Source organism: Dicentrarchus labrax, unplaced genomic scaffold (genome assembly GCF_905237075.1).
Source record: "Dicentrarchus labrax unplaced genomic scaffold, dlabrax2021, whole genome shotgun sequence".
NCBI lineage: Eukaryota > Metazoa > Chordata > Actinopteri > Moronidae > Dicentrarchus > Dicentrarchus labrax.
In genome coordinates, this window is record NW_026136720.1 from 22,124,520 (window position 1) to 22,140,705 (window position 16,186).

Sequence of the window (16,186 nt, forward strand, 5' to 3'; positions counted from 1 at the left end):
CTACAGGCAGGACACAATTAGCTTAGCATAGTAAGACTGGAAATCAAATGTGTAATTAAGAGTAAAATATATCTTGTATACAAATATTTGAGCTGTGGTTTTACAGTTACTTGCTGGATTATTTTTTGGCTGGTCACACTGACTTCCTTAAATCTCTGCTCGTTGCCTGGAAAACTCATGTGATAACAAGAGGTGCTGACTTTTGTAACCAGCTAAGCTAAGCTAACCGCCTGCTGGCCCTATATCTTAATATTTAGTGTACAGACGTGAGAGTTGTATCAATATTCTCATTTAAATCTCAGTGAGGTATTTTCCAAATTGTTGAACTATACCTTTACCAGAATATGGTGCCATTTATTCCTGAACCAACTTCTTCATATTTAACCAACAGAAAATAAATTTTTCAAGATCAACCAAGGAATACCACAAGGAACAATTCTGAGACCTGTTTTGTTTAATCTCTACATGTTACCCCTAAATCTCATCCACTAACACAACATCTCTTTCCATATTGTCGTTATGCAGACGATACAGAGTTATACCTCTCATTCAAACCTACCGACCTTAGTAAGTGGCTTTACTACATAGCTGCATAGTTGATGTAAAAGAAAGAAAGAAAAAGGATGTGTTATAATGTTTTAAAATCTAATTCTGATGAAACAGAGGTCCTGATGAACACATTATTTAAGTCATGTTTTGTCAACTGTGAAATACAAAAAAATTATAACAAAATAGATATCAATTCTCTCACATTGCGTGTTAAATTTTACATTGCAACCTTGATTTCATTCTCAATGCAAATCCCGATAAACAAATGCTCAAAAACAAAATTCTGTCATTTAGATGTCATTGTGATGCCTTGCTTATTCGTCTGAACAGCTCCAAATTTTGCAAAATTCAGCAGCCAGACAACTGACCAGAAAAAAAGCTATTTTCACACATCACCCAATTTTGGCTTTATTGCACTGGCTGCCACTCTTAAACTATGATTAATCATATACATGGGCTGGTTCTGGAGTATGTAAGTCAACTTCTGACCCCTTAGTGTCCTGACAGGCTTCTTACATTTTCCAATTTGTGTCTTTGAACTGTTCCCAAATCCAGATTAAAATCTGAAGGTGAGCAAGGTTTGGCTGTACTAGCTGTACTCTAAAGCAGCTGTCCACTTAGCATCTGGTCGGCTAACAATGTCTCTGCTTTTAACTCTCGTCTATAATAGCTTTTCTGGCCTTTTAGCCTTTTCAATTCTGTTTATGTAGGTTGTATTTCTTTGTTGTGGTTTTATTGTATGATGTTGTTACATTGAGCAACAATATACATAAATGTATATTTTATTTTCATGAAAGGTGCTACACAAACTAAGTCAACTAAGTCACAATGCAATTTTAGTTTCCCTACCAGCCGATGTCCACTCTGCAGTCCTTTTTTTCCTGTGGTAGTGATTTTGTGCTATAACATTAACCTAGCATGCTTAGAGTGCCAATTAAAGTTTCTGATTATAGCTTCAAGTAGGAGGCGAGCACAATAATATGATAACTCAACATGAAGCTAAAAGTCATATGCAGATAAACATACGGAGCAGATAGCAATGAGTGCTCATTAAAATCTTGGACAGGACTGGAATGAGGAAGAGAGAAAAGTCTACTGGCTGTAATTAGCACATTGTCACTTGTTACAAAGCAGCCCACATTCTTAGCATGTCAGATCACTTCCCAACAGCAACAATGATTGTTTTGTTACTATTCTGAAGCGTGTAACATCTGTGCCAGATAAGAAAGCAGAAATTTAATAATGAAACATTGGACTGTGTATTACACTCACACACGCACATCACTTCTGCAGCTCTTACTGAGCAGTCAGACCAACAAACCACTAAATAGAGCACGCAAAGATTCACGTGATGTTTTTGTGCATCACGTTATTTTATATGGATTGTAAATGTGAAGGTCTGATTTCTTGTACCATAAAGCAGATGGCACCATGATGCTTTGTTATTTCTGTTCTAGAAAAGCCATGTACTTGCTTTGTTGACTCTCTTGACACTCCACACAATGTTAAATAATGAAGCATTGATTCCATAAAATGTGATCATATAAAGAATGTCAGTGTCATATAATGTAAAAAGTAAAAGGGCTTTGAGGAATCCTTCAACCGTAAACTCCAGATGGCTCAATGTGACTGAGAAGCCTCTCATTACAGTATATGACAGGACTTCTACCAAAATCTCACTGCTTCATAAGCCCAAACCCCTTTGGATAAACTAGAAAATCCATTACATCTAAATACAGGCCCATTTTTATTAGTTCCTGAAACACTGAGATTTTAGAGATACAAAGTTTTCACCAACAGTCAAGAAATGCATTAAAACTGAAACTTGTTTACTAGCAGCCAGAGGTCATTAAATTAAGTTTTACCTAGCAGACTTTTCTGTACCAGCCTGTTGTTCACATCAGCCTGAATGTACTAACTACTGAAGTGCATTACTGCCCTTCTGCTAAAGGTTTAGGTTCAGGATTCCAATTCAAGGTCCTTCAAAGCACACAATTTGTGAAGTTGTGTTCTTTAAAAGAACCGAAAGCTGAATAAAATAATTACAGACACAGCACACCTCCTCCCTTTCTGTGCATGCAGTGTGTTGCAGTGGTCCTGAGCTGATGCCTGGGGTGCACAGGGCCGAGCAGCACAACGAAGTGGGGAAAATATTGACAAACTGGGGTAAATGCCATGATGTATGTATTCACAGTGGAGGAACTTCACTTTAACACATCATGAGCCACTAGTAAACGATGTACCAGGTTAATGCCAATAACCCCTATAATTTCCAATACGCTATGATGCTCAGTGATGGACCACATATCCGGGCTGCTAACATGAACAAATAGTGGCTTGCTGGCTTTCATTATTTATGTCCTGGAGTTTTTTTTTTTTTCACCTGAACGCACCATTTAAGGATAAGGAAACTATATAAGCCTATTTGAGACCTGTTTTTAAAGATTTCTGTATTCAGTATGAACCAATGGGCTTGAGGCTGAGTGCCACAAAATGTACTGAGATACTGACTTACACATTGTTTATTTTAGTCTTTTAGTGGCATTTGTTGACAGTAATAAAAATATATAATAAGACCTTATCCTTTAAACAACCGCCTGCAATAGGTTTTAGAATACTGAGCCTTCAAAATACACAATTTTGTGATTAAAATGCTGCATTTCTCAGCCACATTTTGGGGAGTCTTTGAAAAAGGACAACCTGTCGCCTTGTTATAACGTATTAGATCTTGAGATCCACACTATAAAGGTGTAATGGTGTGACGTACATCTATTCCAGCTTGCTGGCTCTATCTGAACATATTTTATTGGCATTGTCAACCAAGACAGGTGCCTATCAACATGGAGAGTGTCTGTAACAAGAGAAAATCGTATTTTTGTGTTTTACAACAGCTCCCATACAAATGAACATGTTAATGATACATAACACTATAGATATTTTTTCTGAAACACTTTAAAGACATTTTAGGCACCCAAATGTCCTTATTGGCCCTGCAGACCCAGTTTAAGTTTAGTTTCTTACATCCTGAACACCCAGTGATAAACCACAAACAACAAAAAAGGTTTGATATGAATATTTATTTAAAGACTTAAATTCTTACAGAAATAGTCATTTTAAATCAGTCTTTAGTGGCATACATATTTCCTGTTAGAACAGTAAAACCTGTGCTGTCTTGCAATAACACTAACCTTAAGAACTGATTTTAAGTAAATATTATGTATCGATGGACAAATCATTTTGATTGGTCTTTTCGTGTAATCACAAGCATCATGCAGAAGCCATGAATCACTCTTTAGAGATACAAAATGAGGGCTGATGAAAAATAACAGCTGGATTAATGAAATTGGGCTTATGAATTGTTTCAGTTTATGATAAAATATAGAACTGTGTAGCGAGACAGCCCAGTTGTTTTCAAGTTGGTTCTCCCGCCTATTCACATTATTCCAACCACTGGGTCTGAGAGAACAATGCTGAAATGAGTCCGATGAGAGGCTGCGTACCAAAAAAAGAAAAAGAAAAACCAACCAGAAAAAAATAACCAGTTTTTAAAAGAAACATCTGAAGGCATTGCACAATTCCAAGATTGATCAGTGAGATTTTTAAGGCAAAAAAGTTGTCTAAAATACTCTGAAATAACTTGTAAAGATGTACAATTTTTTTTCAAACCAACTGGTTCCTCTGTTTGAAAAAATCTACACATGCTTAAACTTAATGCATGCTATAAAAAACATCAGAATAAAACAGGATATTCATCACAAGCATTCAAATAAACCACGTTGTTAATATAAGGTACAGTAAACAACTTTCATGTTGTATGTGTGAAGATTATGTGGGCGTTCATATGGCCTGGCATGCTGACATGGTACCGCCTTGGCAGAGTGACATGGATGCAACGATGAGCGGTGGGAGGCAGCGAGGTGTAAGCCTAATTCATTAAGGCTTGTATGTCCACCGGTAGCGTGCTGGTAGATTTTTTTTTTCCGCCTTGTAGTCTCCTACACAATAAATGCTTTTGATTGTCACACCTATGCTGACACAGCCTCAGAGGAACAGTAATTTCACACATTGCAGCCGCACGTGACCAACACATCGGTAAATGTTAAGACTTCCAACTCCACTGGGTTCTTATGCAAACAGCATTCATTTCCTTTTCCTGAGGGCAAATCCATCTAATGCAAGCCATGCTGTCATATCTATACTGCGCTCTATGATGCAGATAGAATGTAGTTGTATGTTGTAGCTTTTATTGTTTACCGTTTGTTAAACCCCTCTCCCAAACAGTAATTGTCCAATTATAACTAGCAACCATAACTAGGTCTGTCAAGCTTTGGATTTTTCTATATGTTATATGCAAGTAAAGACTTTGGAGGAGGAGCGTCTTTTTTTCTAGCTTTTCCAAAAACAAAAACAGGAGAAAAGCATAAGAAAGGTGTAAATGTGGTTGTTTATCTGAGCTTCTGTTAATAGCAAGACCAACTAATTAACTTACAACTTACAGTACTAACCAAGCATTATTTATATGGCCAAGGAGTACATCACTACATTAGTTTATGGAGTTCCATAGTTTACACTCAATTTCAACCTACATTACCTCAAGATAGCGACATACGTTTCAAATATCGGTTAGCCTTTAGAATGAACAGTAATTTTAATGTTACTCCTGTATTGTGATAAAACATACAGTTTTAAAATAGGCCTACAAGTATGTAAGCTAACATCTTGTTTACACCACCTGTGTCTGCATGGCGCGTGCGTGGAGGAATGTCTTGATTTTTATTTTGGCGGCCATGTTAACAAATTAGAGTGGATAGCTGCCCGCCTCACGTGCATCTCAGCTGCGTCTGCAGCAACGCTTCAATAGAGAGTCGAGGTTTGGCCTATTTTTACTGCAAGCTGTGCACGTCTCCCAGCAAGAAAGGATCTATTGGTAGTCATATCCACATATTTCAAGACAGTTTAAACTTCTTTTACAAAGTAAAAGCACTGTAATAATCTTTTATTTACGACTTCACTTGTGAAAGAATTTTGGGAAGTGAGCCGGCTATCTCTCTCTCTCTCTCTCTCTCTCTCGCTAAACAAACTACATGTGACAGTTTCTAGTTACCATTTCACATTTATGTTTAAACTATATATATATATATATATATATATATATATATATATTAAATTGTAAATTAAATGATATAAAAATATTACTTTTTCATGGACATACAAAGGAAAGTGTATGAAGAAACATAGGTTGGCAGCAGCAGCTCGGCGGCCTATGTGAACGAGACTAATGCTAATTTTTTTAATTTCCATGTCGACTACATGGATCATCGACTAGTAAGGATACTAACTTTTTGCCTGTGACGTGCTTTAGTCTGAGTCTTTTAGCATTATAGGATGTAGCCACTAAGTATATAGCGTAGTACATCAGAGGCAACCTTTTTAAGACAACTCATGGAGCTAACGTTAGCTAAATTAGCTAGGTACAGTTAATAATAACTGATAGTGACAGGTGTCATTTCAGCTGGCAAAAGTTTAGTGAAGATTGAATTGGTTTTAATACTGTTTATCATCATTATCTCAGTTAAAAATGTTAATGATTTTTGAAAATTCTGGCCATGGCCTAAGGACGGTGTGCCAGGAGTCCATATTTTTGTGTATAGGATTTAGCTGCATCTATCAGTGAAGTTTCAAATTGCCACTAACTGAACACTGCTCGCATCTGTTTTTGAAGACCTGGGAATGAGAACGTGCTGTGAAGTGTGTAGGAGAAATTACAGGGGGAATTCCATGGAAGTACAAAAAATCTGGCTCTTGTGTGTCATGATCACTATGTGTATTTTAATGAACAGCTACAACCAGATGCAGATTTAAATGTTCTAAACATTTTCTATTATCAAAATTATAAATTTCAGTCAGAGTCATGGCAAAGATTTTTTGTTTCTATATTATCTGTTTGGAGTATTTAAGTTCTTGGAATTGAATACTGTATATGCCATTCAAAAATTCCCCTAACACCTTGACATCCTGGACCGAAAATGTGGTCACAAGCCAGAAAAGGTTGAGACGCCCAGCTTTAGGTGCTGGTACTAAGATAAATATCAGGTCTATGAAACCACTGTTTCTCTGAGAAAACAAGCAAGAATCCCTTAATCTTCACTCAGCCCTCGCCTTGGTATGTAAGTGTCATGCATGTTTCATATACAAATACATGTTCTGGATGTACAGTATATATGAAAGTGTGGGAGTAAGATGAAGTTGACATCTTGTCGTGATAAATAAATGAAAGGCTCTGCCTTGTGTTTCAGGAGGAGAGTCACAGAGTCACGGCAGTTCGCTGCAAGTCAACTCTCCAGAAAACATACATACAGTATATACAGAATATATATATACATATACATATAAAATACTGTTCCTGCCTGATCTGGTCTGATCTGGTTCAGTCTGGTGATGCTCTAGTGCAACACCAGACTTGAGACCAGTGCTACATTGTGCAATTCGACATCCCCGCTGTCGTACGGGGTCCCCGCAATGAAATTACAATACAGAAGAGTACAAAATCTATCACACCACCTGTCCCCACACTGAGGGACCCTATTCAGTCAAACTGAGTTACCAGCTTTTCTGGAATGAGTCTTAGCCAACAATGAGACGCTACACTCAAATTTGGCGGATAAATGTTGCTACGGAGTGTACTTGATCACCAGGTCTACTTTTAAACATCTTGAACACATGAAATATACATTATTATCTGACCATTCGCTTATAAAAAAATACAGGCCTGTCGTTCATGATTTAAATATGAATAACATATGTATAAATATGAATAAGGCCTGTTAGTCATGATTTAAATATGATTACAGGCCTCAGTATAAAATGTAATACTTATATCAGCAGTAGAGAAGCAGCATTACACATACAGTATATTGACCAATACACAAAAAAGGCAAACATTTGTACAGTGTATACATTTTTACAAGCAGTTTATAAGTAGACGTTCATCAGCCAAGAAGTATATGATGATTCTGAGGTGCAAGTTTAGAAAAATGTTGTAAACCTTCTTGTACATTGATTCCTTGACTGAATAGGGCCCTAAGAAGTACTCATAAGATCTACAGTTTGTAGTACACAGACACAGAAAAAAATGTATAAACACTGTTCTTCATACATTTACATAAGTTAAAAAGGGCCTCTCGATACGGTGGGTGGCTGTAGCTTTTCTGAGTTTGTGCTTTGCGTAAGGTCACACTATAAGTTTTTATAAACACATTTCTGGGCAAAACAGCAGGGTTGCGTTTGAGTTCACCCCGAAACTTGGCTAAAAGTGACAGTGCAATTACCTGTTTTGGGTTTGAGTATTTCCCCATTTTTAAAGGAATACTCCCCAGAAAAACTAAGTTTTGAATATTAATATACTCACTACCTAAAGGCTTTGGAACATTTGTAGTGTGCTCTTATACAGAGGACAGCAGCTGTGGTTAGTTTGGATTCACAACAGTAACAATGGATTCAAATAGTAACCAATAGTAGTAAAATGTCCACAGAAAGTGAAAAGAAACAGGGCTTGTTATCCACATGATGGATTTAAAAAGCTTCTATTAACATTTAATGCTTTTTTCCTCCATGAAACAGGGTTATTATTAAACTGATAATCAGACTGCATTGCCATTTTGTTTCCATTTCAATTTTCAATTCAACAATCAAAAACAAATCTACCTCATCAGGACTGTGTCGGTGTGGTTTGATCAAATTGAATTGACAGAACTGGCAAGATAATATAGGATACCACAAAACACATTTTGATTCAAATACTGAAAAAAACAGAAAAATAGAAAAATCTCTCTGGTGAAATAACCAAAACAGTTCAAATTTGAAAGAAACACTGTGTCCTTGTATAACTCATTGTTACTCATAGTAAGAGGCTGACTGAGAAAATAGGTTTTCATGGCTTTTAACTTTTGACACCCATTAATCCAAGATAATGCAGAAATTCAACTTACAACTTGTATAGCTGTGTTGATTTTGTCCTAATTTGGAGGTTGTTTTTCTGTGGTCATTACATCCCCATTCTTCTACAAAACACTTTGGGGCTTGGTTGTTTGGAAAAAAGTGTTCAATAAGCATAAAACATACAGACATATATTGCTGCAAAAAGGGGTGACCCATTATGAAAACAGGGAAACTGCCCCTGAAATCCATTGTAACTGTTGTGAATTTAAGCTGAGAACAGAACTAAATACAATTCAGAGCCACCCTTCAAGCCTTTAGGAGGTGAGTGTTTGAGACTGAAAACCATTATTTTTCTGGGGACTACTTCTTTAATTCCTAATGATTACCTACGTGCTACACAACTTTAGTGGTTACTAATTATTACTGGCTTCAACTTTTACTGTTAAAAATGCTGTTGGACAACATTGAAATAAAACCTGTGCTCACAGTCTGCCCAGATCCATATGGGTAGCTGCTAAAAGAAAAGCATCTTTGCATTTTGGTCTGTTGGTTAACTGTTTTCTGTGCACATATTCACAACGTGTTGCTAACAGAAACGTGTGAGTCACCTGATCTGATAGCTACCAAAGTGCTATAATTTGCAACCTACAGTTTGGCAAATATTTTCTGAATACTTGGTGAGAAAGGTAAAACTGTGAACTCTACAGACTTACCAAAAATCACTGACACACTAAGACTTTGTTATTTAAACTTTTTTTTGTTTTTGGCAATACTGAACAAAGTGAGAGGTAGAGAGACGTAAAACGACACAAAAAATGCTTCTGAAGTACAGTGTTATTCCATGAAAACAAAGAGACTCTAAAACATAACACACAGTCAGGTTCGGTAGTGAGATTTGTGTTTTTGACTTCTGGGCTTGGAGATCCACATTTCCAGAACCCATGGTGGACACGGTGTCTGTGAATGTTATCTGACAAAAGAGTAAGGCTGGTTCAAGTCCCTGCTGCATTTCATTTGACCAGACTCCTAGGGAGCACAGCTTCCTTTTGAGTCAAGGCAGGTGGACGGAGCAGAAGGTAGAGGAGCGTGGGAAGATTTCAGTTAGGTGATGGGTTTGCTCTTAATGGAACATGGCATTGGTTGTGAGGTGGTAGTGGGGAGCGGGGGGTTGTGTGGGAGGGACAAAGCCCTGAGTGCAAGACAACAGTGCATGCTTCTTTTAAACTACCACATGCTCCATTTATAAAAAAAAACACACACTTCATACTGAAGAATGTGGCACCAGGGCCTAAACGTTTTTGTACAAAGTCACAATCTCCAGTTTCTGCAGCTGAAAAATAGGAATCTGAAAGGTTTTCACATTGATTGGTATAAATTTCCTCCTGGAAAAAAAAAAAAACTCCTCTCCAGTCCTCAATTTTGTAAACATTTATATATCGAGAGACATGATTTTGTGAAAGATAGAGAAAGTGAAAAATAGAAATAGCAAACAGACGAGCAGGATTTCACAAAAGGGCCTCCCCAGTTTGGACCCTTGCAGTCTGATTGCCATGAGTGGTCAGTTACTGTCCTGTTCACTCTTCCTGATGCAGGTAGGTGATCTCAGACCGCCACCACAACCCCTTCAAAACCCACACCTTCGAAGTCCCTGCTCCTAGAAAGTGGAAGCGTCCCACTTGGGGTTATCCGTATCACGCTCAGGCTCATGGCCAAACGTTCTCGAAAGTGAGCGGGCGAGGTTTGCCGTGTGCTCAAAAGCCTCCAGTGAAGAGCAGGAGAAGAAGAAGCAGAGAGAGGAGTAGTGGAGACCAGTTGAGTCGGCTGGCCGGCATTGGAGCGAGGCCTTTAGATTCTGCTTACCCGTCTGGTGAGGAGGGGGTGGATAGCAGGTGGTGGACAGGGGGTGTAAGGAGGTGGCAATGGGCCTGGTTTGATCCCTCGGGTCCTCATGTAGGACAGAAACTGGTCTGGGATTTCAGCAAGCACTTCCTTAGCCAGGCGAGCCATGCTGAGGATGTGGTTTCCCCGCCGGTCAATGTAGTCTCTGAAAGGAACAAACTGCAGAGGAGAAGAGAGGAAAGGAAGAGAGGAAAGGAAAGGTGGAGGGGAATAAGGACAGGAAAGGAGAAGAAAGGAGAGGAGTGGAACAAAGGAGATGAGAGGAAACAAGGAGAGGATAAAAATAAGAGGAGGAGAGTAGAGAGGATATGTTAGATAAAATACCAGGCAATAGAAAGTGAAAGAGAAGCACAGAATGAAAAGGACACAGAGGAAAAGGTGAATATAGTTTAGAGGAGCGAGACGGTGGGAAGAAGATAGAAAAATGGCAGACTGAGAACAAGAGCACAGCAGAGGGTCAAGCACCATGACCTTTTCCCATTAATCATAAATCCCACATTTCTCTGAGGACATTCTGCTGAGTGAACAGTCTCACAGCTAGTCAGCCACGTCTGTACCTGAACAATGTCCCTCTCTGCATATCGTCCTTGGGATGAGATCCTCTCCTCGTCCCCGTCCAGCTCGATCATTTCTGAGGAGGGAAGCACATCAGTCACGCCCTGTCAGGAGACTTGAACCACGGTGTCAAAGCGGCGCCGAGCAAACATGGCACATAGTTTGTGTGTTTTAATCCACTGAAGCCATTAGCGTGCCAATGGGTTAGATTTCCTTGGAGTGTTGGTGATGCCAACCGTGGCATGAGGACACAGAATTTGCGTGGCTGAGCGGGAAGCCATCAGGCTGTAAGTTGCACACAACTGCGCACATAGGGGGAAACATACTAGAAGATGTGTAAGCACAGCCAGCGATGTGCACCACGGGGACATCATGCAATCCTGCACACTGACTTCATAGGCGTGATAATCGTTGAATCCCGTTGACTTTGCAGGCTAATTGCTCGATGTGAGTGAGCTTGTTTTTACAGAGGACTGCTCCGTGAATTGTAAACATGGATGGCAACACAGGAGAGAAATGTGGCCGTCGTCCATTAAAAAGCAAACTGTACCTCTGGCCCGACAGATGACATTTTTTCACATCTACTTAACCTCAGATTCAGTGGTGGACGGGAGAGAAATTAAAGGGAAGGAGAATGGAGGAGAGAAGAAAAGAAGAGCTGCACAAGGAATGACTGAACCATGTGGGAGGAGAGATAGGAAGAAGAATGAAGGCGAAGGATTACTGCATGCAAATAAACACACACACACACACGTACACACATACACAAACGCATTCACACGCATGCACGCGATCGTCACCCTGCTTACCATCAAATTCCGCTGGTCCAACCCCGACTATTATAATTGACATGGGCAGAGATGCGGCCTGTAAAGGGTGGAAGGAGACAACACAGGCACATCAAAGGCAGGGAACAAGCAACGTTCAGTCTTTTCACCATTTCACTATCTTAAACACAGCAGGCTGTCAGTGAAATACCCCCGCAAATTACTAACTGTAAGCTAACAGTCCATATAAAGGAAGCTCAATAGCAAAATTCAATGCCATTGTTAAGACAGACGAGGTTCATCCAATCCCATCTGCCCTCTGCAGCCGGTTGCATAAAGCCTCTCGTCCGGACGGTTCTGGAGTTTTTCTAATTTCATGCATCTACAACTTTGTCTAAATCTCCCAAAGCTTGACAGCTTAAAAATGAGTCCATTTACATCTTCCTCTGCCCTGAGCTGCAGCTGAACTGCCGCCCTGCATTGCAATATTGTTTATTAAATCTTAGCCGAGTGGGACAGCAAAGCACAGTTCAAGTGATGAATGATGAATGAAGGTTTTACCGTGTTTCATAACTTCCTGTGGTTATTAGATGGACACCCAAATTGCTAGAGATATGAGTGGCATGGATCCTCCGTGGGCTAGTAAATAATTACCCACAAATCTTACTTTACAATACCATTACAACACGTGGGGGTGTGGGGGAGGGGGAGGCTGTGTGATGCTGACACAGACGACTGAGGATCCAAATGTATAAAAAAAAAACGTTACGCACATCAACTCTGATTACAGAGCAGCGTTATTAGAGCTGAACGTAGCGGGATTGGGGGCTGTAGGGGTGGCTGACCTGCGGATTCCCACTCTTCCCTCATTAGTGAAGATGAGTGAAAGAGAAAGAGGGAAGCACTACAAGAGAAAGACAGCAGCTGAATTGCTGTTCATATTCTCCCTTTCATATTGTTTGTTTGTTCATTAGAATCTCCATTAGTGGCTTAATCATAGCTGGACCTCCCGGGGTCCTCACAGGTTTTACGGTGAATTAACTGGATGAATATGGGCATGCAGTACATTAATGCTGTCAATGATACTGTATATTACATTTGTTAACCCATTGTATGGTTTGGAAAATGTCATGGCAACACAAAGTCTCCTGTTTGAACAATAAAACACACAGTATGTAGACTGAGTTTAAATCTGGTACTGTACATTGACTATGGACTCCTTGGTCTGTGCCATGTCCGTGATCACGCCGTCAGAGATGATGAGCAGGATGAAGTACTGTGAGCCGTCTGTCACTGCTGATGCATACCTGGCATGGAGAGAGACGAGGGGGGAAAAATAAAATAGAGGCAGAGGCAGAGGCAGACAGAAAGACTGCACATCATTTCAAGATTAAAAGGCATATTCTGACTTTTATATTCTGCTGAAATCTATTCATCTATATTCATTTAGTTCATGATCACGGGGAGTACTTTTTTAATAGAAGGTCTGAGTTTCAAGACTTTCAGGGAGGATCTAGTTGCATTATGGGAAGTGTAGGACACAGTGTGTTTGGAAGTGGATCTATAATAGAGGCTAAAAGTATATTTTTTAAGAATATCGGCCTCTGCTGCTTAAATCTTTTATTTTCATCTGTCTCATTAAAGTCCACCAACTAGAACTCAGTGGACTATCCCTATAATGCTTCTCTGTCTCCAACCATATTTGTTGTAATAATAATATCTTATTACATGATATCCCATATTAGGATATTAGCCCTCAGTGATCACTCAAAACAATTTTAATTTATTGAGGACAAATGGTCCAATTAAACATGTACGCATCAGTGCTGTGTCCAAATAATTTCAGTCATGTAAAATTTTATTGATTTTGAAAATTTATTTGTTGGGCTTTTGATATCTTGATATTAAATTCAACTCATTTGAGGCTCTTGTATTAAAACCATCTCCATCAACTTTTAATTGCTTTGTCTAGAGCACCAATTTAATATATAAAGCCTAGTGCATGTGTATGCTTTTTGCTTTTTATTGGAATAAAATGTGTTAACAAGACTTTAATTGTATTGTATTTATCAAAGGAAAACTGTAGAAAGAAAATATAATGTAGAAGGACTGCCAACAGCAGTGCAGCAGCAGAAACGCTCTCTGTGCAGACCCCACAGGCATGCGAGCCGCAGCAGTTCAGTGAGGCAGCCGCCACACACTTCTCACGCATGCTGAGCGGACAAGGGGTTACAGAATTTACAAATGCAAAATAAATCTCACGAAGCATATACTGATGCAGTGATCATCTATTACAATTAATTCATAAGAAAAAACAATTTACAGTTGTGAATAGTGTGTTTAATGCTTTAAATAGACTTATAGTGATACACCTTGGACTTTTTTTTTGCTCTAAACTATCACTTACAGCAGTTTACTGTTATATAAACCGGCTGAAATGTTTGAAGCCATGTCACAGGACAATATTTTGAGACGATATGTTATGCGCAAACAGTCAGGAATTTGACATGACTTGGTGTCACTTTTTTTGCCTCGTCTTCCTGGGTTTTAGTCAGATGCTCCACAGAAGTGAGCAATGAACAATGCAGCTATTCTCAGGCTGAGTGGGCGGACGGCGAGAGATGGGATTTGAAAGCCGATGATGAAAGGTGGGAAAAGTGCTTGTTACAGTCAGTCTTGAGGATCATGAGACATGATCATGGCAATAGGGAACGTCAGGTGGAGATTGGAAAACACTGTACGACAAAACTGCGCATTACTTTTTATCAGTGGTTATTCCTGTAAATCGGGCAAGTGCTGCTGACAGTTTCTGGTGGTATCCCCTAGAAGTGTATATTATTTGCTTTAAATATTTAATACATTGGAAGAGAAGCTTTTTGCATTTATAATTTGTTGCTCTAATAAAATTTTTACTGCACTTGAGGGTCCATATGTCTCTAGTAATTTAGGTCTTTTTAATACTGAAGCACTGGTACATATTTTCTACTTGTGTCTATAGTATTTCCTTTACTGTGCATTCGTTAAATGGTGGGAGGTGTGACATTTACTGTTATTCACAGCACTGTCCTGCACCTGAAGGCAGCCCATCAGTTATTGTGCAGGCTGGTTCCCTTCTAAAGCACTGTGGTTGTTGCACGTGTCCAAACCACAAAAGTAAGTATTGATTCCTCTCAGGTGACATAGCTATTAGCACATTTATTTTAATCTCCTCCCTTCGCTTCAAAGATCACTGTAAAGCAGCCCACACACATGGCTGGAATTTCCCCAAAGCCAATGGATCTCAGAGGAAATTCTTCAGCAGTACTGGAGGCATTGTACTTCATGACATTTGCATGTGCGCCTGCCTACATGTTCCACGTTCCTGGCTGTGATTACAGTGGACCTACCTGGCCACATGGTTAATAACAGGGGAGAAGTGGGTGGGTCCGTAGAGACGCACAGATTTGAGACTCTGGTAATAGGCCTCCATCACCCCCTCGATACCATTGCAGTAAGGGTTCTGTGGATTACCGTTCTGCACAAAAACAGAACGACAAATCAGTTTATAAGTGTGGTAGAAAATCATTGAAATGTATATGCAAAATTTCTGAATCAGTGTTAAATCATCTGGTGAACAACTTCAAAAGGGGCATTGAATCCATTGACATGAGAGAAGTATCAGATTATCCAGATGTAAAGATGAAAAGAGACTGAGACTATAGAGACTGACCAGAGAGTAAAGAATTTGTAAGTGATAATTTAGTTTTATATATAACAAAGATATTTATCATGCACAGAGGTAGGAATGAAGTTTTTAGTATCCCATAATGTGATTTAAATTAATGATGACCAACATTTTTCAACTGTATCAAGGTATACATTTTTAATGGGGTATGTGTAGGCTTGCATCAAATGTCTCTTAACAGCTGCTGCATCACAGTTGCTCAAGTGATTGCACACACACAAAGCCTTTAGTCTTTTTTTAACCACACTTTGTACCATTATTCCAAATGCAGTTCTTCTTCTTATGTACTAAAGCAAAATAAAAGACAATGGTCTAATTCTGTTGGCTATGAGTTTTATTATGCTTTTATATTATTTCTGAAAACTGGGACATCTGGAAAAAAACAGACTTGTAAAGATTTATAAAGATAACATTAACACGTTTTTCTCATTCTCCTTCAGGATGATGCTGTTGGTCCGGAGTATCTCCATCCACTTTCCTGCCTTAGGTGTTCACTTACCGACTGCTAACAGTTAGTTTACATACACTGCGCCATCGTCAATGATTTAATGTCAGCCAGCTAATATTGTAAAAAATGTGTTAAATATATTTAAGGGCAATTAGAATAACATGCTTACATTATATCTCTGTGGTACACCTGGGATCTATGTACATTTAAACACTAGGCATGAAATTGAATGTAGTTTGTTTTGATATATTCAGAGACAGCACAACTAAAAGGAATCATAAGAACACAACAAATGGATGTTTGGTT

The 16,186-nt window shown here is 39.0% G+C and overlaps 1 protein-coding gene across 1 annotated transcript in view; it reads right to left on the reverse strand.

Moving 5' to 3' along the window:
* Positions 1-3,607: 3,607 nt before the first annotated feature.
* LOC127353574 (copine-8-like) overlaps positions 3,608-16,186 on the reverse strand; it is a 63,212-nt gene continuing 50,633 nt past the window's right edge. The window contains exons 16-20 of the mRNA XM_051382906.1: positions 15,095-15,222; positions 12,913-13,015; positions 11,751-11,808; positions 10,944-11,017; positions 3,608-10,545 (exon numbers count right to left, since the gene is read on the reverse strand). Coding sequence (XP_051238866.1) covers positions 10,333-10,545; positions 10,944-11,017; positions 11,751-11,808; positions 12,913-13,015; positions 15,095-15,222 — 576 coding nt within the window. The 3' untranslated portion in view covers positions 3,608-10,332. The remainder of the gene's footprint in view (positions 10,546-10,943; positions 11,018-11,750; positions 11,809-12,912; positions 13,016-15,094; positions 15,223-16,186) is intronic.